At 44.4% G+C, this 21,976-nt stretch overlaps 1 protein-coding gene across 3 annotated transcripts in view; it reads right to left on the bottom strand.

The window, feature by feature from the left end:
* Positions 1 to 20,269, bottom strand: part of SMAD3 (SMAD family member 3) — a 25,782-nt gene extending 5,513 nt beyond the window's left edge. The window contains exons 1-8 of one of the 3 annotated variants that reach the window (XR_003096156.1): positions 20,079 to 20,269; positions 19,480 to 19,614; positions 18,338 to 18,412; positions 16,135 to 16,185; positions 7,277 to 7,489; positions 6,247 to 6,384; positions 3,152 to 3,296; positions 1,848 to 1,986 (exon numbers count right to left, since the gene is read on the bottom strand). Coding sequence is in view for 2 of the 3 variants with exons in the window: in XM_006033315.2 (XP_006033377.1) it covers positions 3,152 to 3,296; positions 6,247 to 6,384; positions 7,277 to 7,489; positions 16,135 to 16,185; positions 18,338 to 18,412; positions 19,480 to 19,614; positions 20,079 to 20,163 (842 nt within the window). In the remaining variant the exon portion in view is untranslated. The remainder of the gene's footprint in view (positions 1 to 1,847; positions 1,987 to 3,151; positions 3,297 to 6,246; positions 6,385 to 7,276; positions 7,490 to 16,134; positions 16,186 to 18,337; positions 18,413 to 19,479; positions 19,615 to 20,078) is intronic. The other 2 variants (XM_006033315.2, XM_025215096.1) reach the window with 2 other exon arrangements.
* Between the last annotated feature and the right edge of the window lie 1,707 nt (positions 20,270 to 21,976).

Here is a 21,976-nt window from a genome sequence, read left to right as displayed (position 1 = left end):
AAAGAGTGGGGATCTTTCTCTGGGCGTTTCGCTTGCATTCTGCGGCTGCCCCGTAATCGTGGCTGGATCCCTGTAGCCAGGATCCATCTGTCCCTCACCTCCCACACAGGGGAGCGTCCTGCACGGGCCTGCTGGCAGCATACGCAGTGGATTCAGAGCCTGTACTCGGGTGTTTGCATGCATCTCGCCTGTCATCCTAAGGCTTGGGGTGCCTCTGTGGAGTTCAGTCTCTGAGGAGCAGAGAGCTTTGGATTGGATCAACTGAATACAAAGAGGCAGTGAAGAAGCAGAACTGCGGAGTACTGTACAACAGTCCTGACATACTACTGCTGCTCTGTTGCACACATGTGGGAGGCCCGTAGGTATTTCCAAAACACAGTCATAATGCTTAGAAATCCACTAACCCAACCACTTCAATACCTCCAGGGCTACGAAGCGGGTCTGTGGCCAGTGAAGGGAGAGAAGACTCAGCTGGAACTGGTGCCTCTGGTGAGCTCTCCTGTTTTGCCTTCTCTTGCCAAAAAAATCCCCTCCTCCTATCTCCCCTCCCATTCAGTCCTACCTTCGCTCAGGCTGGACCCCCTCTGGGACATGGCAAGTGCTTCCAGTAGGCTAAAAGGGCACAGAGCAGAGAGGTGGGGCAAGGGGAAGGGCGCAGGTCTCTCTCCCCTGCAGAAGGGTGGCAGGTTGGACTTCAGCTTTTCATCCAATAAAGGGCTGGAGCCTGGTTCTGGGCAGAGCCAGGTGCAGCTGTTGTAGAAGAGGATGGGGAGGGGGAGCGGAGAGAGTAATTGTACTCCCACCTCAAGGTTTTCAGGGTTAAGGCCCCTGGGGAGGAAAAAAGGTTTTCAGGGTTAAGGCCCCTGGGGAGGATCCAGCCAACACTTCACTGGCTGCAACTGAGCCCCTCAATAAGGCTCACGGTGCAACAGCTCTTCACACACTCAAGTGGCAGTGAGAAGAGCCAGGCTTGGCCAAGGGCTTCTCAGCTGCCACCTCTGCCATCTCGGCTTTGGATCTAAAAATGGAGCCCCGCTCCCTGTGAAACACCACTCCCGTCCCCAGCTCCGGCACCGCTGGCCAGAGCTGGCAGCAGGCTATGCACGGCCAGAGAAGGGGGTGTATTGGCAGGGTTTTCCCCTGCATCATTATTCAGTACCCCAATGGTGTTTTGCATTAAAGGGTGTCTCGCGTGCTCTTTAGGCAAGAGAATTACAAGCGAGAGCAGAACAGCTCGCGCACGTGCTCCCTGGCAGCCTCCCTGAAGTTTATGTACCCTGCAAATCCTGGAAAAAAATGGAACAATCTCACTGAAATGAAACCAGACCATTTGCCTCCCCTCCTCAATCCCCAATTAACGCAGAACAGACCAAGCGTTAGCTCAGCACCACTATCACCTGGCACGCTGCCCCCTACCCCCCACTCCCAGGTCGTTAGCTTCACGCTTTATTCTGCTGCTCTATTCAGAAGATCAGACCTAGCGACAGTCCATCAGCTCCAGGATTTCAGTAAGCTCGCCCCGCGAGGCCTTCGGTGGCTTTCTCGCTTGCCTGCATTAGAACATGTGTGTCACGGGCTTCTTATGCAACGGCCCCCCCACCCCGATCCCTGGCATACAAACGCATTAAACAGCCCGCCAATTAGATTGCTCAACTGGCTAAGCAGCTAAACCAGAGATTACTGAACAATGCCCTGGATGCAGCTTTCAATGAGATTTTCATATGAATCAGTTCAACAAATAACTGCGCTATGACAAAGACAATTAGATGTAATATTTCATGGCACGGAAACGAAAGAGCAAGAGACCAGCTCCGCCACGATAAATGCGAGCGTAGAGTTTCACTCACTACAATGCTCTAATGAGATAGTTGATTTTCCGTAAGTCAGACTCATCTGGATTTCATTATAGACCATGGCTAGGAGCCAAGGCTGAAATGGTCTGGCCTGGGTGCAGGATGATTTCAAAACAAAATGGACTCCAAACATCTGGAGAAATGAAGAAAGTGGGAGAGTAATGTGAGAGGCCCAGGCTTGGGCTGATACTACGGCATCTCCCCTGCTGGTGCAGGAGACTGGAAAAGGAGCAGCGAGGCACGTCTGCGAGGTTACCAGGAGAAGGTTACAACTACCACAAATCTTTGTACAAGGCCATGGGTTTAAAAGGATGCCATCAAATAATTATTTCTAAAACACACAAGCCTTGTTCTAATCCCTCGCAAGGCAACTCTCATTCAACAACATGCATTTGCTGAATAATTAGCATCTCTCGACTGTTCTCCTTTCGTTACCTAGGGAGCACGCACAAGCTCAGATTGTTTGACAAACAGGATTTCAGCAGCGATAGCAGCACGAACGCTGGAAGATGTTTGTACTTGTCCTCTCCCTGCCGTGCCTGTGTTATCAAGAGGCACCACAATGGAGGTCCTTGCTGAGGAGTGGTCAGCATTACTTTGTCTGTCCTGTCAACCCTCAATATTAATTTCCTTTTTGAAAAAAAGCAGTGAACCCATTCAGTAGTAATCTCCCAGCACATTAAACAACTGCTATGAGGCTGGCACTGAGAAAGGGACAGGAAGAATTTACCATAGCTTCCCAGTGACCTTAACCACACTTTAAAAATGTAGATTTCCAAGCCCATCTGCTTCCAATTTAATCCCATTAGTCCCTGATAAAAGAAATGTCAAAGCTAAAGCTAACCTGCTGCTGAGTTCTCACGCTGATCCACTCCTGCTAGAGAGTCAGCACGTAAGACGCTCAAACTAGCGACTAGAAATCTAACTTGGAGAAATATCTGTTTTTCTTACCAGGAGTATCAGGATTTACCTACAGTGCCCCTGTTAGAGATCTTCACTGCACAACACAGTAACCAAACCAAGATGAGGAGTGGTGCAAGTTATGTATTACTGGTTGATCAGTTTTTTACTCTCACTTCTCCAGATATTAATACAAGAAACCATCTCCATAAAAACAGATTTATCTGCATCGTCACAAGGACAGCTGCCACATCTCCCACTTTTACAGGTAGCATAAAAAACTTTATTGAAAAAAAAAAACAACTCTCGCTCCTAGTGTCATGGGCTACATGGAGCATGTATAATTGGCGATTAGAAGCAAGTGCTGTCTACAGAAAGGGGAAAACAAAAGCCCTCACCTGTATTCAGCTCCCCATCCCTTGACAAAGCTCATTCGGATAGTGCACATTCTGGTCAGCTGATACACAGCCTCAAAACCCTGATTCACAGACTGCGCCAAGAGGGCTGCAAATTCCTGGTTGTTAAATATCTTCAAGTTGCATCCTGTGAAGACAAGAACATGGCAACACGGCATCAGTTTCCCTCAATGAAAAAGTTTCATCTCTTTCCACATATGGAAAGAAACAGCTCAACTCTCCCGTTCCCCTCCTCAAGCCATGTTACACTAGGTACAGATTCCACAAAGTTGTTAAAGGTATTAAAATTGGTTATACAAATTTGACTCCGTGTGTCCCCCCCCCCCCAACTTTTAACAGCAAGGGAAACAGTAATGTAGGAGACACCTAATGCTCACACAGCGAGTTAGCATCAGTAGACACGACTTCCTGCTGCCTCCAATTGATCAAGACCCTAATATACGTAATAATGTCCCTCGTGTTCTAATGCAAAACCTTAATTGTAACCTCAGCTCTTAATGGTTAAAACTGTTGCAGGAAATATAGTTGAGGAAGTAATAGAAATATGCAACCTAAAAAAAGGGCCCACAGAAGCCAACACAACTGTGTCAAAGTAGTTAGTTATCAGAACTGGAAGAGCTTGCTCGGTAGCTAATGCTGAAGTTTTAGGCTGCAGCACTGTTTCAGTTATAGTCTTTTCACTTGATTATAAATTTGCCAAAGAATTCTCCTTTCAAATTGAATTTTTCCCAATCCTTAATCCCAGTTGAAAGCTGAAGACAAATCCATTCAGCTCTTTTCAAGTTGTGCTGCTGAAAAATAACTACTTTTCCCCACTGTAAAAAAAAACAAAGTTGCTACACTGTCTTCACCCAGATAACTAGAAACCATCTATACTTTTGAAACTTGGCACATGACTAGTGCTCAGTAGGGACTACATATGGGCCAAGTCTGAAAAACAACTGCTTGGATCATGATGAATTCAAACTAATTAAAAAACAAGAAAAACCCCAAGCCCTCTGAGCATGCTTACTCAGCCTGACTCCAGAAGCATATTGCTGTCATTTCTAGTAGCTGATGTAATAACGGTTCCACGGCCGTATGATCTGGCTACTCGCTTGTGTGTCCATACAATACCCATTTACATATTTAAAACGGATCATGGATCAGGTGGTCCTAGGGCAAATCTCACACTGAGATGGAAGGGAAGCCTGTGGTCAGTGAGAGGAGTGGCTCCAAGGAAAAGGGACATAAACGGGGACTGAAAGGGCTGAAGAGCAGACTGGAAGAAAAGGCCAACAGGGAGGCGATGCTAAGTCTGTAGAAAGACGCTCTGAGAAGCAAAGTGAACAGTTTGTATTGTAGGTCGATTGCCCAAATGTTAATGGTTGTAGCAGAGAGTGGGCAGGGGTTCCACCGTGCAGCCACCCTGTGAAGCATCGGGGATATCATCTCCCGCAACACTCAGAAGGACGATGACCATTTGGGAATGGAAATTAAGGCAAGAGACAGGCACTGAGATGTGCCAGGCAAATCCATGCTATAGGAATACCAGTCTGAAAGTGAGAACAACCTTTCCTCCAAAATACGTTTGCCATAAGATGCTGCCTACAGAAGTCCCTGCAGTGGGGAACGTCCCACGTGTGCAAACCCTGACTTAACACAAACACCCTGAGCCAAACCTTTTCTGTATGTATCCATTTCCCAAGTAGAGACTCATGACCAGAGACCCCGGTTTTCTCTGTTACATAATCCAAAATTCTGATTAAAAAACCCCAAATCCACATTTTTCGTGATTAAAATGAAACGCCAATATATAGATATACATATAGATACTCAGATATACCTCAGTTGGACACAATGTTTTATTGATATATTTACAATTTTAAAACAATTTGGAAGCCTACCAGTACCTCAATCGTTATAATAAAATAAATTCTAAATAGCTATATATTTTGGCATTTAATTTTGGGGGTTTTTTAAATCACTGAAAAATCAGAGCTCCCCCTGCCTCCTTTGCTCACCGGGACACGGGTCCAGCTGTGGGTGCTCCTCTGCTGTTTGTGGAGCTGAGCTGCCCTGATATGTCAGTGCCCTGCCCTCCCCTGCCCCCAGGCCCCAGCCCCACAGTGTGAGGATGCCGCAACACGCGTGTGATGATGGGCAGAGGTGATGCCGCAACACGCTGGGGGGCATAGGGGAGCACATGCCCCCCATACCCTGATGCATCACCAATGCCCACCCCTCTCCAGACTTACCTGCAAGGAGCTGCTCTCCATCACGCTGCCTGGCTGCCACGTGCATGCATGCCTCTTATCGCCCTCCTCCCACTCCCCCCAGCCCCAAGCAGCCCCTTGTAGACTGGAACTCTGCCAGCCTGCAAGGGGAAACCCACGGCTTCCTGGATTTTTTCTCCTTTGAAAGAGAAAATACACATTTTTCCATGGGAAAATGGAAAAACCCAGATCCCTGCTCATGACGTTCCCCTGTGACCCATCTGTAGATTTCCGGCATTGGTGCTGTAACTGTGACAGCAAAGGGGCTACATACATAATTGCCTTAGACTAAGATCTTTGCATTGAGAAGTTTTAACATAAAACAGAGTAATGGTTACTGCGTGTAATGGTTAGCGCAAATGACGGGTGCATCTTAATTAAATGGATTTCTCTCTCTCACTCATTCAGCAAAAAGGTTTTGCAAATATTTGATAGAGTTACTATGACAATAATTTGAGTACTATCAATTTTACAAAGCAATTTTCAGACTAGAAGGCAGATCCCATTCTCAGTTATTGTGACGTACGTAGGATCAGAATCTGATCTAAGGTACGTTCCAGTTTTGTCTTTCTGAAAGAGGAGAACACCGGCTATGGTTAGGTGAATAGTACAGGGACCTTTTACAACACATGTTCCTGGATGAGCACTGCTGAAGTGGTGAAGTGCCCGTAAAACGGGTTACAGATTTCTGAGTACTGTAAAAACCCCCAGGAGTCAGGAAATTCAGTCAACTGTGCCGATTGGCTCCTTCTCTGCATGTCGAGTCCCTAGCCTTCAAACATTAAGATCATGTAGGGTGGTACGTCGGAAATTCGTGGTTACCTGGTGGAATCTTGCAAACTGTAGCTGGGTGCCAGCCGTAGCGTTGGTTACAATTAGGAGACTGGACAAAAATGGCACTGTCACTAAGGCACTCAGCGAACACCTCCCCGCCAATGTAATAGAGTCTTACTCCTCTTCCTAGAAAACACAGGGCAGTTTCAGTTTAGTCAGTAATCTGCAACCAAGCGAGCAGAAAACATCCGTCATCTGCAAAACTTCAAACTGAGAGAAGATCTGTTAGAAACATTGCTTATTCTGAATCAAGTCAGAGAGGAATGAAATGACAGCTACATCAGTGATGATGGGAAATTAACCTGATAACTATTATTTTCCCCCAATGGATTCTGGTACCATTCACTTCTTTTGGGAAGACGAGGTTGAGGGAGATAAGTGAAGCAGAAGAGCAATTTATGAAGCCAAAATGGAACTCTCTGGCCACACACAATTGCAGCATCCACCGCACAAATCTGCCACGTTGAAAGCTACCTACTCTCAGCGCACATGCCACTCATATTTACCATGAGAACACTCTGTCAGTTTAACATATGGTTCTCAACCGCCTCCTAAAGTCACCGCAGATATACAGAACTATTTTTTAACCAATTCTGAATCAAATTGCATAAGGCTTCCAAACTGGCGAATGTTATCTTTGACAAAATGCAACGTGTCATCACACCAAAGGATTAACATGTGGATTCTCATAGGAAATGCATACGGGAATACAATCTAGGTTGCAAAAAACAGATGTCAGTCTGTCAGTATGGACAAACAAAGAAAATATACCGAGTTAAAAAAAGAGGGAGGTTAGCTGATCATGCATCAGCTGTTCCATGGTAGCTTCTGTGCAGCTGCTCCTGTCGCCTGGTAGGTGGAAGCTAGCCCGTGGCAGCTTACCCACGATTGAAACAGGCCTAAATGCCTGTGATTTGGCTTCCGTTTACTGTGAGATAATCTTCAGTGCTGTGTACGCCATCCTGCATTTCCCACGACCCCGTCCCATTCAAAAGATAACAAGAAAAATACAGGTTACCAATGTGTCGTCTTGTGAGCTCCACCGCTGCGTTTCTGTTCACGTTCGACAGCAAGCCCAGGCAGAAGCGTTCCGAGTTGGAAGGATCAGTAAAACCATCCACTGTCATAGAGGGCTGGGAGGCATGAAACGTCTCCCCGACTCGCTGGTTGAGCTCATAGTAGGATATCGAGCACCAGAAAGCTGGCTCACAGTAGGTAACAGGTTGCAGATCTGGCCAAAGCAAAAGGTAAATGAAAAAGGACTAAGAGGCCTTCCGAAAAAAAAGGAATATTTAGGAGTATCGTTCAGATTTACTTCAACACCACCATTTTAACAGCTTGACATTATAATACAGCTAGAAGTGACGCAAATCTCAAAGCTTTTGGCATGTGGAATAATCACGAATAGTCAGGGATATCAGTCATTTAACAACTGGGGCGTCACTTAACTGTCTTCAGATTTCTGACCCGGATGAAACTGATAAACTTGTAACGTAGGATTGATTTAAGGCTGCTAATGTCCAAAAAAGTAAAATATACCAAAAATTGTTTTTTTATATATAATGATAGATAGATTTTTTTTTTAAAGGTGCTACCAAAAATAAAAGGACAAATTCTCTCAGTAACATGGATCCAAGTCTCTGGCGCAGCTGGCTACTGACATTCATGGAGTTAGACCAGTGTAACTGGGAAATATTTGGCCTATCTGGTCCAGCCTCTGATCTCACAGACCCTGGCTTGAAATGCATCTAGCCTACAACAAATGCATGTGAGGTTGCTGTCAGGGTCATTAGAAATCTTTATTTTCATTCCTGCATTTGGACCTTAAATTGACCTTAAGTCTGCAAAGGGAAATCTGTCTTCCTTAATGGATAAGAGAGCTATTGTTTTGCTGGGGTTGTGGTTTGACTCAGCGAAACCATCTGCAGGATCAGACTGAGGCGGAGTCAGTCTAAAGAAGATGCGCACAAAGGACAGGACTTTCCACAGCAGCCTCACCGCGCTGACAAGGGTTCGATGGGAGTTTTACCACTGATCCAAAGGGGAGTGGAGTCAGGCCAATGCCAAGTACTTCTGTAAATCCCTCCTTAGGCACAGGGCCTGAGTATGCCACGTCAGTAATCTCTGTGTAGCAGAGGAACAGGAGCATCGGAGAAAGGATATTCTTCTATTACCTAATTTCAATCCATGGTTAAGACCTATTCCAGTAACAAGGGCAAGAGAAGAATTTCTTCCCCTCCTTTTATCACCTCATTCCCATTTAAACAGAGGAGCTGATCTTCAAGACATCTCACTGTTGCTCCTTAATTGGGCAAAGATTGAATACCAAGCAACAAAAACACTATTCCTCCCGAGATGCTCCCATGATATCGATTCAGCAATCCCAACCTAGTCCTTTAGCAACCAGCTCTCTAAATCCACCTCCCGCAACCTCCTTGCAGAACTGAGCAACCCAAGAGGGGTTTGGAGTGATTTCTGACCTAACACCTGCTGCCAGCTGCTTAACCTTTAGAAACAGCCATTTGTCCTGAAGAGTTTAGCCAATTAGAGAAAGCAAAGCTGCTTTCAAGCCCACACCGCTGTATCCCATTCAACCCCACAAAGCTGCCCACAAAAACCCAGTTGCTAGATTCCTGTAGCCCAGATGGTTTTTGCATCGATTTGAAGAACCAAAGCAATTTGGCTAACAGGTATCAAAATCTCTCTTATCTATCCATACATACTGCCGGTCACGTAACTCAGAAATGGAGTAATTTCACCGTGTGCTGTTTGATAGGTCTTCCATCGAAATCAATTAAGTAAATACCCCATTGACTTCAGCAGGGGCATGAGCACATCCTGCTCTGCACGTCCCCATCCAGGGTGAGTGTCACTATAGATGCATCCTTTTGGATGCATCTAGTTACACAACAGCCTCACTTCCCTAAGCACTCCATGGGTATCCCCATCACTCTGGAGTGTATCCCTTATTAACACACTAGGGTCCCCCAGCTGCTACACTTTTCTGCAAACCATCCTCTTTTGTCCCAGCTTTCAAAGAAAATCCTCTTCTGGGTTTTAGGCTCCGAAAGCTGAAGAGGCCAGGTTTGTGATAGCTTTGTCCACAGACACCCAACACATATGGAAAGCCAGCACAAGTTACTGCAGACTGAGTTTGTAATAATCTCCACAGCTGTCACCCCCAAAATATCAGGTGGCGGGAGTGTTCTCAGAGTAGTTGACAAATCAGAGAAGATGCCGGCTGCCGGTCCCTCGGGGCCCCTGTTGTCTAAGTGCAACAGCAAGATCTAAGGGATCCAACGGTAATGCTCAAGCATAAATTACCAGAAAATGAGGCCACTTACAGAGGCGCAGGCCTCCAAAGTCCTTGTGTAATGTTCGAGTAAGGACAACTCAAGTTTGTTCAGACAAAGAGCTTTGAACCTGGGAGCAAGGATCTGATGATTTCTCTATCACAGGACCCCACAGATCACTGTCAAGCATACTACATGTTCCTCCCAATGCCTTCTGCCTTTTGTCCTGATATGTCACATATCTGCAACACTGGAGATTGCCACGTCAAGCTTGTTTCTACAAGCTAAAATCCAGTAATGAGCTATTTTAGACTGTGGCAGAAAACCACGTACAACAACCTGTCCTGGGATTCAAGTAACTGCAATGCATCTTAACAAAACCATACAGAAAACTGCAACACTACTCAAGAGAAATTAAGCAATGATCATTCGCTTTTAAAAAAAAAAACAACTTCCATGCGCTATGTAAAGTTATCCAAGAGGAAGCGCATTTTCAAATAAAAATCTTTTCGGTTTTATGAAGATGTACCAATTTCATATCCTTCAAGTGGTATCCTCAAGCTGGCGTGGCTCTTAAGTTGCAAAAGAACTGCAGCCTGTGGTGCGGTATAGTTTTATTGTACTTTCCTTCAGCAACTGCCTCCGCCTGGTTGCGGCTCAAAGGAACTGTGCGTCTCCACTGAAGGATGTACAGGAGTTTCATTTCCGACCTAATTTTCAACTTGAGGGAAGACACAAACCAAGAAACTCACCACTCATGAATCTCGTTATAAGTGCACTAGCCTCTAAAAAAAATGAAACCGCCTGTTTAATGATGCTTCTTTTCCTTCCGACTGTGGTATAAGGCTTACAGTAAGTTGCGGAAAGGGTGAGTTACCTCCTCTATTAGGCGTGGTCTGTGTGTATAATTTTAATTCTTATCAATTTGGGGTTTATGACAGTCGGGAAACGTACTGTGGCTGGAGTTAGGTACATGTGCAAGGGCATATAAACTAACCAAGCAAACCTGGTTTCAATCTTCCAGTGCAGCACTGCCAAGCCATGTCAGCTCCGAGACAAACGCACTGCTTTTTCCAGTCCTGTGTCCCCCTCATGAAAGCATCTCGACAGTGCCAAATAGTGTGGGAGTTTTGTGATGTCAGTGAGGAGCCACTGAGTACTGGAATGAAACCCACCCAAATCATTCTCCTATAAGCTAGTATATTTTCTGTCTGATCAGCTGCAGAAGACAACTGCAGGCTCTTTACAAAAATCTAAAATTACTTAAGTGAAAGGATGAGTTGAATACTTATTTTTCAAGCTATTCCCAATGCTCACCCATGGTGAGACAGGTTACTGTCTTTATCTCAGGCTTTATTCCTAGAAATGCATTAAAAAAAGAGAGAGAGAGAGAGAGAGAGAGAGAGAGAGAGAGAGAGATCAGGATACTAAAATAAGGCTGATGTCTCATTTGTGAAACTGAGGCGCTCAGAAATTTCTCTGACTATAGTCAAAACAGCCAGTATTTGTTAGGTACAAGAGGCAAGGTTTTTGTTCGGTTTTGTTCTGTATTTGGAGACACTTTTTATTGTTCAGATTGGAGAGAGATTAGACAAGCTTCCACACTGTAGATCTGAAGAAAGATAAAAAGTGAGCCTGAAACACCCCTCCAAATGATAGCATAAAAAAACCCAAAACCCTTTAATTGTTTCACATTCTGGACCATTATGGCTATAACAACACTCCAGTCTTACTACAGCATTTGATATAGCGTGTTTATTCAATGGTTTTGAAATGTAAAGCTTGTCAGAATATAGATACCTTTCTAGGAAAAAAGCCAACTGAAAAAATGGACAAAAGTGACATCTTGTTTTAGGCTTTGGCAACTTAATCTCGTGTTTTTCATGGTTTTCTTCCATTCTCCCCCTGCTCCTACTTTCTCAAATTTCATGCAGGTATAACAATAGTGCCATATAAACCGTTTTTCACTTCCAAATTTTTCCATTAAACACACTTAAAAAACAAAAATGCAAGAAAGGCTTTTTCTCTCTCCTTCCATTTTTCCCTTGAGAATATTTGGGGAGAAAGTAAAAAGATGAAACAAGAGAAGGAAAAAAACCCATGAAAATTCAAAAGCTGAAAACGGAGCTCATTTTTCAATCAAATGTCTGTTTCATTTTGAAATACTGAATGACGAAAATGTACATTATCATTTAGAATCATTTAGGAAAAAGACCCAACAAAACTCAGCCTTTTTTCCTGTGAAAAATTTCAATGAGGTTTAATAATGTTATGCAAGAATTACACTTAATTATACAGGCACTGCCTTGAATCGGTCTATCTGATGGAGCAAACGGAAGGAAAGAGGTTGCTATTTCACATCTGAATATTTAGATTTGTTATTCTTCTGTCAAACAATGAAGTTACCAGATTTGCAGATGCCACAGTCTTTGCCAGAAGTTCTCCATTTGCTATCCCTATGTGCTAGCTGTGGCGGCCACATCTCGTTTCATCCTCGGCAGCAAACCCACACACTACTCTTCTCATCGAGCTATTCTCTATAATCTCTGTACTTGAAGAAAGCCTTGGGAATATTCTCTCTTCCCTTTTTTGGGAAACAGTGTTTCACCACAGAAAGCAGTTGAGGCTTTCTGACTGTAGGGTATGTGGTTACTTCACTTACGGCCTCTGCGTCAAGCCTCCTGCAGAGCAAACACTGAGCACAATGGATTTCCTGTACACCAAAGGGCTGCGTGACTCCCAAACAACGATATGCATGCAACCCAAGCCAGGCCCTTTGACAGGAGAAACTCGCTGACCTCTTTCTGAATGTCCACATAGAACTGGCTCCCGTGGGGTTTTTTCCTCCTTTTTTGGTTAGTTTAAGAAACACAAATGAGATTACTTGTTATTTATAAGTTCCACTAAATTCACGTGCTTGAATTTTGGAGCAAAAGGAGGCTAAGTTCTGGAACAAAAGGGGAATCCTTTCAAACCAACTCCAAAGCAGTAAAGGTGATAGACCATTCATCAGAGTGAGAAAGAAAATGATTTCCAACCTGTCACCCTGTGGCATATTTTGTATCTGCAAGGATAAAAGCGACCTTGAAGTTCCCCAACAATATCTGTCCCGTGTTATAGTCAAGTCTTAGGTTTACATGGAAATATTAGTATACTTCATACTGTTCTAACTGGTTTATTGAAATACAGTACTGGAATAGGAGGCCTCAAGTTTGGCCAGCAGAATACTCTCTCTTTCTCTCAAACTTTCAACAGTTTTTATTTAAATAAACCTACTACTGAAACGCCACAGAATTTCTTTTTAACGATACAACCACAAGTTTCACAACTAACTGCAAGGTGCAACCTGTTCCACCCCAGCGCAGCAACCAGGCGAGGAGCTACTCTGGCCCACGGGAGTTTCAGGGTTTTATTTCTGCACAGATTATAATAATAACAAATGTGCTGGAGAAAGGTCACCCCAAACACTGAAATCCTCTATCCTAAGTGGAACAGCAAGGGTAATGGCAAGCTTGCCCTCACCTACTCACATGCCTTTCCCTGGCTCTAGAGACATCACTTGCAGTGCTGAAAAAGGCTAGTTCAACTCCTACAGCCCAGTCGACCCCTGCCTTGTATTATCATTGACTCCACCACCACCAGCTCCTCATTTCAGGGAGGCCATGCAACAAGGAGCAGAGTGCAGCAAACCTCCCATCGCCGGGAGGTTGATCAGTGGTCAGCGTCGATCATCCAATGTCAGAGTTCACGCTTGCTCGGAGCTCAAAACCCCAGACCGAGCACATTTCTCTTTTTCGAATTAGGAAACATCCAGAAGGTAAGGACTTTTTAAAAAGCAAAGGCCGTTCGTTAGGCTTGCAAACCACAACTGCTCCCCTTTAAGTTGACTTAAAGTTAGAAAATGTTCTTACTCCAGCGCCAGAGACTACAAAGGGATTACTTGTGGTTAACAAGCCTCCGCTGCCCTTATTTAGTCTCTGCCACCAGACACCACATTAGACGTTCTCCAGACCGATCAGCCAAGCAGCACGTGTTAATAACCGGTGCCTTTGTTGGAAAGAACGTGCATTGCAGGCCGTCTCTGAGAGACTCCTTACTAATTTAGGTGAAGCAGTTGCTATCAACAGCAATCCAGATCGTTTCTGCTGCGCTGCTTTTTCAAGTGTTGATAACAACCTTTGGAAATTCCAAGTGACTCACGACTAACACCGGAGATTCAGACAAAAGAGCCTGCCATGCTGCTCTCCTCTCCGGCTTCAGCACTTACAGCAAAGTGCATTTCAGCAACACCCCGTGTGCATCTTGCATTGTTTAAATAAAAAAATAAAAAAAGCCGAAAAACTAACTTGACTAGCCCCAAGACATCCAGAAGGCAGCCAACACTTGACAAAACCTGGAGCGGTGCCAGGGCTGCAGGCATATATAAGTTTTATGGCTATTGCTGCTTAAGAGTAAATCTCAAGTGGTCTGTATCTACCAACTAAGAGTAACATTTAGAGACCTGATCCCCCGGACTGCCAGGGCTGTGAATGCAAAAAGCAATATCTAATGGGGTGGCCCAGCAACATGGGAAGGTCACCCCCTCTGTCTGGACTCATAAAATTAAAGGGCACAGTTGTACAGGTAGGGAAAACATATTGCAAAACCTACAAAGATCGTTTCAGAGACTGAATGCCCCACTGCCCATACAGCCATTCTGTCTACCTCTTTGTTTTTCCTCTCATTTATTCTTTTAACTATCTCTGGTTTATAGGTTGAATTAGATAACCACTGCTAAGCTCTGTTCTGCACTCTCAGAGCCTTCAACTAAACTGAGGGGCATGGCCACTGCAGCCAGAAGAAATAAAGCTGTTCTCACAGCTCGTCCCCGCTTCAGACAGATAGCGCAGGGAGGCACAAAAGCAAACTAGTCTTCCATCAGCAACATGGTGGGTCCCCAGACCCACTCTCTGAACCCATGCAGAGGGACTGCCATCATTCAGCTCCAAGTTCCTCAGGGTAGGCACTACATCTAAGTGCAGGACCGAGTCAAAACAAGTGCCTCGTTTTGGAGTCCCACTAATCACCTCAGTCAGTGTGGCTTCATCTCTGCCATCTGCCACTCTCCTTTCAGGCATTTTGTTGTGCCACCTGCTTTTGTCCTACTGTTCCTTACTTCTCACCCTCCTCTCACTGCCACTCCCCTCCACGTACTCTCCCAAACTCCATCACTCAACACCCCGTTAACTCCCCCACCCTCCAGGCTCTCCTCATTTCAAGCTCCCCCCACACATCAGCCAGGGACCGACCTAGAGGATCCAGGGTTCAGCCTCTTCTACCACAAAGTTTTTGTGCAACTTGGGGCAAGTCACTTTGGGCCAGCTCTTGGGCTGTACCCCTCCCTACATGTGTTCTTGCCAAAACCTCATTAGAAGCACATACAAACCAACAAGAACTTATTTTTGCTTTCAAGCCCGGCTTGCTCACTTTGCTGGAGGTAGCTTTAACTAGAACATATGCACTTTGCAGTGAGGACACGGGAACTGGTCATGTGCGAATGATCCTACTCCAATTGACAAAACAGAGAGAAAATCTGGGAACCTCTCAGCATAAAGAACAAGGGGACACACATCTTTAGACCGGTAGTTCTCAAACTCGTTAGACTCAAGAAACCCTTCAGAAAATGTCAGTGTTTAGTTGTCACTTGTTTTTGACTACTTGTTTCTGACTAGGATTAGAAATATCCTAATACTACTAATAACGCTGTTGCAAAGAACTCAGAAAGATCACAACGGGTCAGAATAGTATAAATGCTGTGGATTCCTATGTGCAATCACTGGGTTTATCTTGTGAATCATGTTTGCACACCTAACGGAACTAAACACTGCAAGGTACCCAGCAGCACCCTTGAAAGGAGCTCAAGGCAACCCAGGCTGCCACAACACCCTGGGTGAATCACTGCCCTACACATGCAGAGGCAACTGCAAAAGCAGTGAGGTTACAGTAACATGGACAGAGCTTTGCTACCAAATGCTCAGATTTGGACTCTGGCTAAGCTAAAAAGCACACCCAAACCCAGTAGCCAACTGCCCAGATCAGCTCTAAAACATAAATATGTCCATTGGGTGCCTGCACATCCAGTTCCCTGTAGAAATCTGGACATAACAGTACCTCCCTCAAAGGGTGCTTCAAATGTTAAAGATGGCAAGATGCTCAGATATCCATCATGAGAGTGGTCAGGTAAATACATTAGATAAACAACTAAAGTGTAAAGAGTAGCTTTCTATAAGCGATAGATTGATCTAGAAGACATTTACTAAAAATAAAGAGCAACAGGACATTAATAGCAATCCTATGTAAATGCGCCATAAAGGTTTTGTTGTAACCCATCACTCATTCTCATTGGTACCTCCTCTTCATCCACACCTTTTTTTTAAATGTATAACTTATAAGTAAAACCCAATTTCTGTACTATATAGAGTCTCTGCAAGTTTGTCACTTTATAAAGATAATTAGCACAAGTGCCACATCATGATGCAACAACTTCACCAATAAATCACCCCCCTGTGCCCATTATATCTGTTTCTGAAGATCACGTGCTTACCCAGATTGTTGTGTGCTGGGGACATAGGGTTTGGAGATAAATTCGGAGAACCTAAAAAATTAAGAGAATATAATGATTAGTGTGGTGATTGCACAGGAGACAGTAAATGCAGAAAATTCACTGCTTGCAGCTCATGGGGGCTTTTTTGTTCTGAAGAGCAGAAGACTCTTTTGGTTTTCATGTCTGAGAATCTTTGTTTGCTGCTTAAACCTTATGGTCATACAAGAAAGAGACATGGATAAGGGATTCTTAAAGCAACCCATCTCTCAGCTAGACCTCATTTTGAAATTAAGAAACTTGCAAATTGCTGAACTGCTAATTATTATTTGTAAAAGCCCTTAGAATCTATTCATGTGGCATATAAAATCAAGTCCTATATGTGACACACAAAATCAAGTCATGCGGCATATGATGCACCTAAGAGTAAGTTGCCTAAATCTTTATCTGCCAGAGCTCCCAGGTTGGGCAGGGAAGATGTCAGCTTCACTTGTACAAAGAAGTACCATGAACACAGGTGCCATCATGGCAGCACACAAAAAGGGACCCCCCAGAGCTTGATTTTATATTCCCAGCATCTCTCATACTGATTCACACCAATGTAAAATTAGTGCAAAGTGAGCCAAAAACATTACCAAATCAGCATGGCTACACTGGAACCTACAGAGTACTGGCGTAAATAACCACACAGGTGACACTAGAGAAGTGGGTCACTAAATGTTCTTTGTCATACAATCATTTTATCCAGCTTGCAAAGTGCCCAGGGTTTGTCGAAGGCAAAAAGATCCTAGACAAGTTTCCAAGACATGAACTGGCTTGTATATATAAGAAGAGGCTGCACAGCCCCCACGGAAATCCTGCCCCCCCTCACCCCCGCCTTCCAGTACTTGTTGGCACTTTAAAAATCTGTTTTCATAAAAAGAAAATCCATGATATTTGAGGGAATGGCAGGAAGGGACAGACACCAGATATAGCAGCTGGACATAAAATGGGTATTTATAGCATCTTCTAGGCCAACTCTATTCCAGTGTCTCATCCCAAAAAGCCCTATATACATTCCAGATGTCAACCACACTACCAATAACCATATGCAAGGAACTAGGTTGTGCCAACAGGTTCGTGTTTGATCTAGACAGACAAACCCAACACTTGCCTTCCTCCATCTCTATCATTATGGTAAAAGACTATAAAACTGTCATTCCTCTTTCAAAATCCCACATACAGTCTCTGGCCCTAGATACGCACAGAAATTGAGCTATGTACAGTATTTGAAATTGTTTGAATGCTGCCCACCTCCGTACTTTTTCTGTACGGCATCCATCATTTTAAACACAGTATCTTTCCTTTTCAAGTATGGCATTTACAAACAAAAGCTCCATTTCAAAAATTCTTATACGCAAACTAACCCCACTGAAGCCAACAAGATGTCATGGGTCAAGGACACTCCATGAATAAAGGATGTAGGACCATGCTGTCACATATTTAAATCTACTGTATTTATATAACCTAAGCACTAACTCTATAGGCTGCTTATTTCACATACAGGCCAACAATATTTGTTTAAATGGTACACAGAAACAGAAAAGATAAGGCTTCATCTTCTCCTAGGGTGCATCCAATAGAAAAATGAAGAATTTGTTTCCTTAATGTAAGTAAACATGAATGGGCCAATATTCAAGGCCACCTGACTAAACATTTGCAAAAGCAAACACCTTGCAGAATAAAAAATGCCTTCAAAAAAGTACTAACTAGACATATAATGCGTGTGCACGCTTACCCATTCCACCCCATCCCCCTGATAACATACAAGCTAACCCATGTTCCAATCTCCCACCTGCTACTGTCTAAAGGCAGATGTCATGAGGATGCAAGTTTCTGGTACCTCTCCCTCCAGCAAACATTAGGAGCACTCTGCAGTGACACAGTCTGAATTCTGTTGCAAATGCAAGTATTTCACCATGGCAAAATGCCTCAAACCCCAACTTGCTCCTCACCACTCCAAAAAAAAGCCGGGACCCAAAATACCCTGAAACCAAAACCCCCTACTTGTTATAACTTAATAAATATAGCAACATAAGATGTTAATTAAGAAAAATCATAGGGCCCAGGATCTCAGGCAACAAAAACTCTCACTGCTGGCTTGGAAACGGAGCAAGTGTCTTTGTTTAGCTTTTTGGGTCAAATCCGAAGACAAAAGATGACCCACCTGCATCCATACTGGGATTCATCTGATGGTCACTGGTTTCCCCATCCTCACTCAGATAACCTGGAGGCGGTGTCTCTAAAAGCATGAAGAGATCAAATTTTCATTTAACTTGATGGCAGAAATCAGAAAAAAAAATCTGAATTGCTATTCGCAGCAAACTGAGGATGCTCTTTGCTTAGGAAATAAGGGGAAGGGGGAGGGGAAGGGAAGCACAATGCAAGTAGAAATGCAAGAGAAAAAGTTTGACATTTTTATTTCACATTAAAATGTCACATTTCTTTCTTCACGTTCTTTCTTCTCTGAATTGCACGTGCTTGGATTGTCCTTGCAACCAAGCGGTAGATCAGTCACGGATATACATATTCACTCCACAGATACATGACTAGATGAACTAATCCCTTTTGGAAGGTTAACAGAGACTTACCCAAATCTGGAACAACTAAATTTCATTCAAATCTACAAGGCCTATCTGAAAGTTCCTTCAGCTTTAGGCTGCACAATATATTTTGAGCATGAGACCCTGACAAGGCACAACTGAATGGAAACCATGTTAACAGCTGTGCCTGCATTTACTGTTGATTTTTGTTGTTGGGCGTTTCTGTTCCCCAGCTCAGCCATGATGACAGAGCTGCAGGAAGTCTTTCCACACTCATTTGGTTTCTGCGGTCTAATACTCTTCAAGTGCTTGACCACAATTCCTTGGCTTGTATGCCAACAGCACCCAAAATTCCCAAGGTGGTCTCCCATTCAAATACCAGCCAGACCCAGCGATTGCTTAGCTTCTGAGTTCACACAATCAGGTACATTCAATCTGGCCTGGTCACAGGCTGCTGATAATAGCACTGGTTAATGTGGCACTGCGGTGAAAACCAAAGGTTTGCAACTGGGTCTGTCTGTCTCCAGATCCGAACATAATAATTGATCGGCGTGCAGTTACACTGGGAAGTAAGGAGAGCAATGATAAAATAGTTAAAAAAAACAAAAACAAAAACCAGGCAAAGTTCAGTCAATGTGTTGGGTTTCTACTATTAAACCCACAGGGCACAACAATATATCTGATTTACAGTGCAACAGGTCCTCTAGGCATTCTCCCCGTTTGCCTCGTCATTCTCCCCGTTTGCTAGATGGAAGCTATACCGTACCTGGAATGTAGTTGCTTTGTGGCTCAAAATCTACTGGGAAGTTAGTGTTCTCAGGAATGGAATGACTGTAATCATCCAACAGCGGGAACTCAGCTGGAATCTCTGTATGCCTCGGTACCAGCACTGGAGGTAGAACTGTACACATGGAAAGAAAACAGAGCAGTACAGTGACACTAGCGGCAAGTTTACAACATATCCCCTGAAACACATCCAACCAGAATTCCTAGAAACCAAGGAGAAAACCACCCTTTGAATAATCCTCTCATGCAAGCATGTAACCCCAAGCACCGCTGAATCAGACAGATGGACACAACGCAGCAAAGACGAGATGCACTAGGAAACTCGAATGGGAAATACTAAGTTAAGATACCAGGGTTTAAGGTTCTAGCATACTGCACAGAAATCCAGGACTGTTCTGCTGACTCCTTCTGACAGAGCAGCCAGTTGGGTCTTATTTCATCGCAATAAGCAGGGGTGTGATTAATAATAGGTATGTTGTGACTCTAGTTTTAAAACTCCACTCTTGCTATTTTTATCTTATCCTGCAACCCCCAAATAGACTCCTGCACTGGCACCGAGAAGCATGGTGCCTGCCATACCTGGCGTCTCCACTCTCTGGTAATGATAGGGATTCACGCAAACTTCATCCTTCTTCATGTTAAAGGCATATTCGCACATCTCCATGGCGCGCAGCTCGTGGTGGCTATGAAGGTCTGGCCACCGCCACAACCGGCAGTAAATTACGTGGGGAAGCCCCTTCCGGTGGGATACCTGCAGCCGGCCATCTAGTGATCTGCATTTAGAAAACAGAGACAATAATAATAGCTGTTTTGCTTTATCTGACTTTAGAGGCATTTAGTGTTAAAAGAGACTAACGAAGGACAATCAGGGTGAAACCAGCACGCACCTAAAAATAAAAGCAGCTTATTGACCAGATTTTGAACAGGTGCTGCACAGAGTAACTCCAAACACAGCAGCCAGAAGCAGGAGAATGGAAGCACAGGTTTGCTGTCCTGCATTGACTGGTCCCCCTCGAAATCCACAGACGAACCACTCTCCAAAACCCTCTGCCACATGGCATGCAGGACAGTATTCCGGATGTGGCCTAGACACCAGGAAACATGCTACACATGGTCCCTTTCCCAAAAATGGCTTATTAATAAACAGTCCTGACCCAGATAATTGATGATGGTCCTAGTATAAACTGATGTGGAGGCAAGAAGAACACGAGGTTGTTGCCTGTCTGAGGCTACCATGTGTTAAGGAGCTTTGGGGTATGCATACTGAGGGGTCTCTTCAGATAGCCAAGAATTTGGCCCTACGCATGTAAAAGATGGTGGGCACATCTACACATCACTGTAGTGATGCACTATGGTGACGTGGCGTGTCACTATGGCAGCATGGGTCTACATGTGACCAGTAGCTACTTCGCCATAGCAGCGTGTTCCTCTGTTTTACGGCGCCACTACGGTGAAGTGGTGAAAATTAGTCGTGCGCTGCATGCACAGCGCAGTATGGGCAGTTACTGCAGTGTGCTTTAGTACTTCCAGAAGGAAGTACTAAAGCATGGCACAGTAACAAGTCACCATTGGGCAAAGTGTGTCTAAAGATCCACATCAAGAGAAGAACAAGACTAAACCCCATCACTCCACTCTACAGCGCTGTGAAATACAACTAAATTCATACGGGTGCTCTTATCTTTAAACAGCAACAAGAAAGTCATTGCACGCTTTTTACACTAGCTAAAAAGGAACAGGGAAGGACCTCAATTTGTTCACACATTCTGGGATCAGAAATAGAGAATATTTTTCACCAAGTGACTAGGTATCCAGAGGTGGGTCTACCTATCCAAATCCCTCCCGTTGCAGCCATTAGTCACAGTGTGGAAAGGAAGGACTCTCTTGCCCGAGGGTTAGGACACTCACCTGAGAAGTGGGGCACAGGAGCTGCAGACCCTGCTCCAATGAACAGTCATTCACAAAATGGAAAGTCATCCACAGGTGAGACCAAGAACATCCCGACCCCAGACTGCCCCGTGGCAGCGGGTCCCAAGCCAAGGGTCACAGCACTTGCAAGCGAGGTTGCAAGCCTCATGGAAACCCTACTGGAAGACCTGGGCTCAATCTGTCAGGGGTGCTGGGACCCTGCTGCCCTATGGTATTTCAATGAGGACATTCTTCTGGGAGGGGGAGATTTCAAAATCCCCACAGGCGGAAGAAGGAGCTGAATCCAGGTCTCACATTCTGCCTGTGCGCTCCAACTCCGGAGCTATTGGGTATAAGGAGAGATGGTATCCCAGGCTCTTTCGTGGAAGTCAAGAAACTCAAAGAAAGGAAGGACTGAAGAACACCTGGAGCAAAATGTTTTGGTCCTGTGCACATTGCATTCACTGCACAGAGCTTTTTATTTTTGTTCTCAACAACAATGAAACCCCCCTAAAAAGTACATTTAAAATTTGGTTCAATCAAACGTTTTTTGGTTTGACAGCAAAGCCAAA

The sequence above is a fragment of the Alligator sinensis genome, unplaced genomic scaffold, assembly GCF_000455745.1.
Source record: "Alligator sinensis unplaced genomic scaffold, ASM45574v1 scaffold1423_1, whole genome shotgun sequence".
Lineage (NCBI taxonomy): Eukaryota > Metazoa > Chordata > Crocodylia > Alligatoridae > Alligator > Alligator sinensis.
The sequence above is the reverse complement of the archived record's forward strand: the minus strand, read 5'-3'. Positions and strand labels throughout refer to the sequence as shown.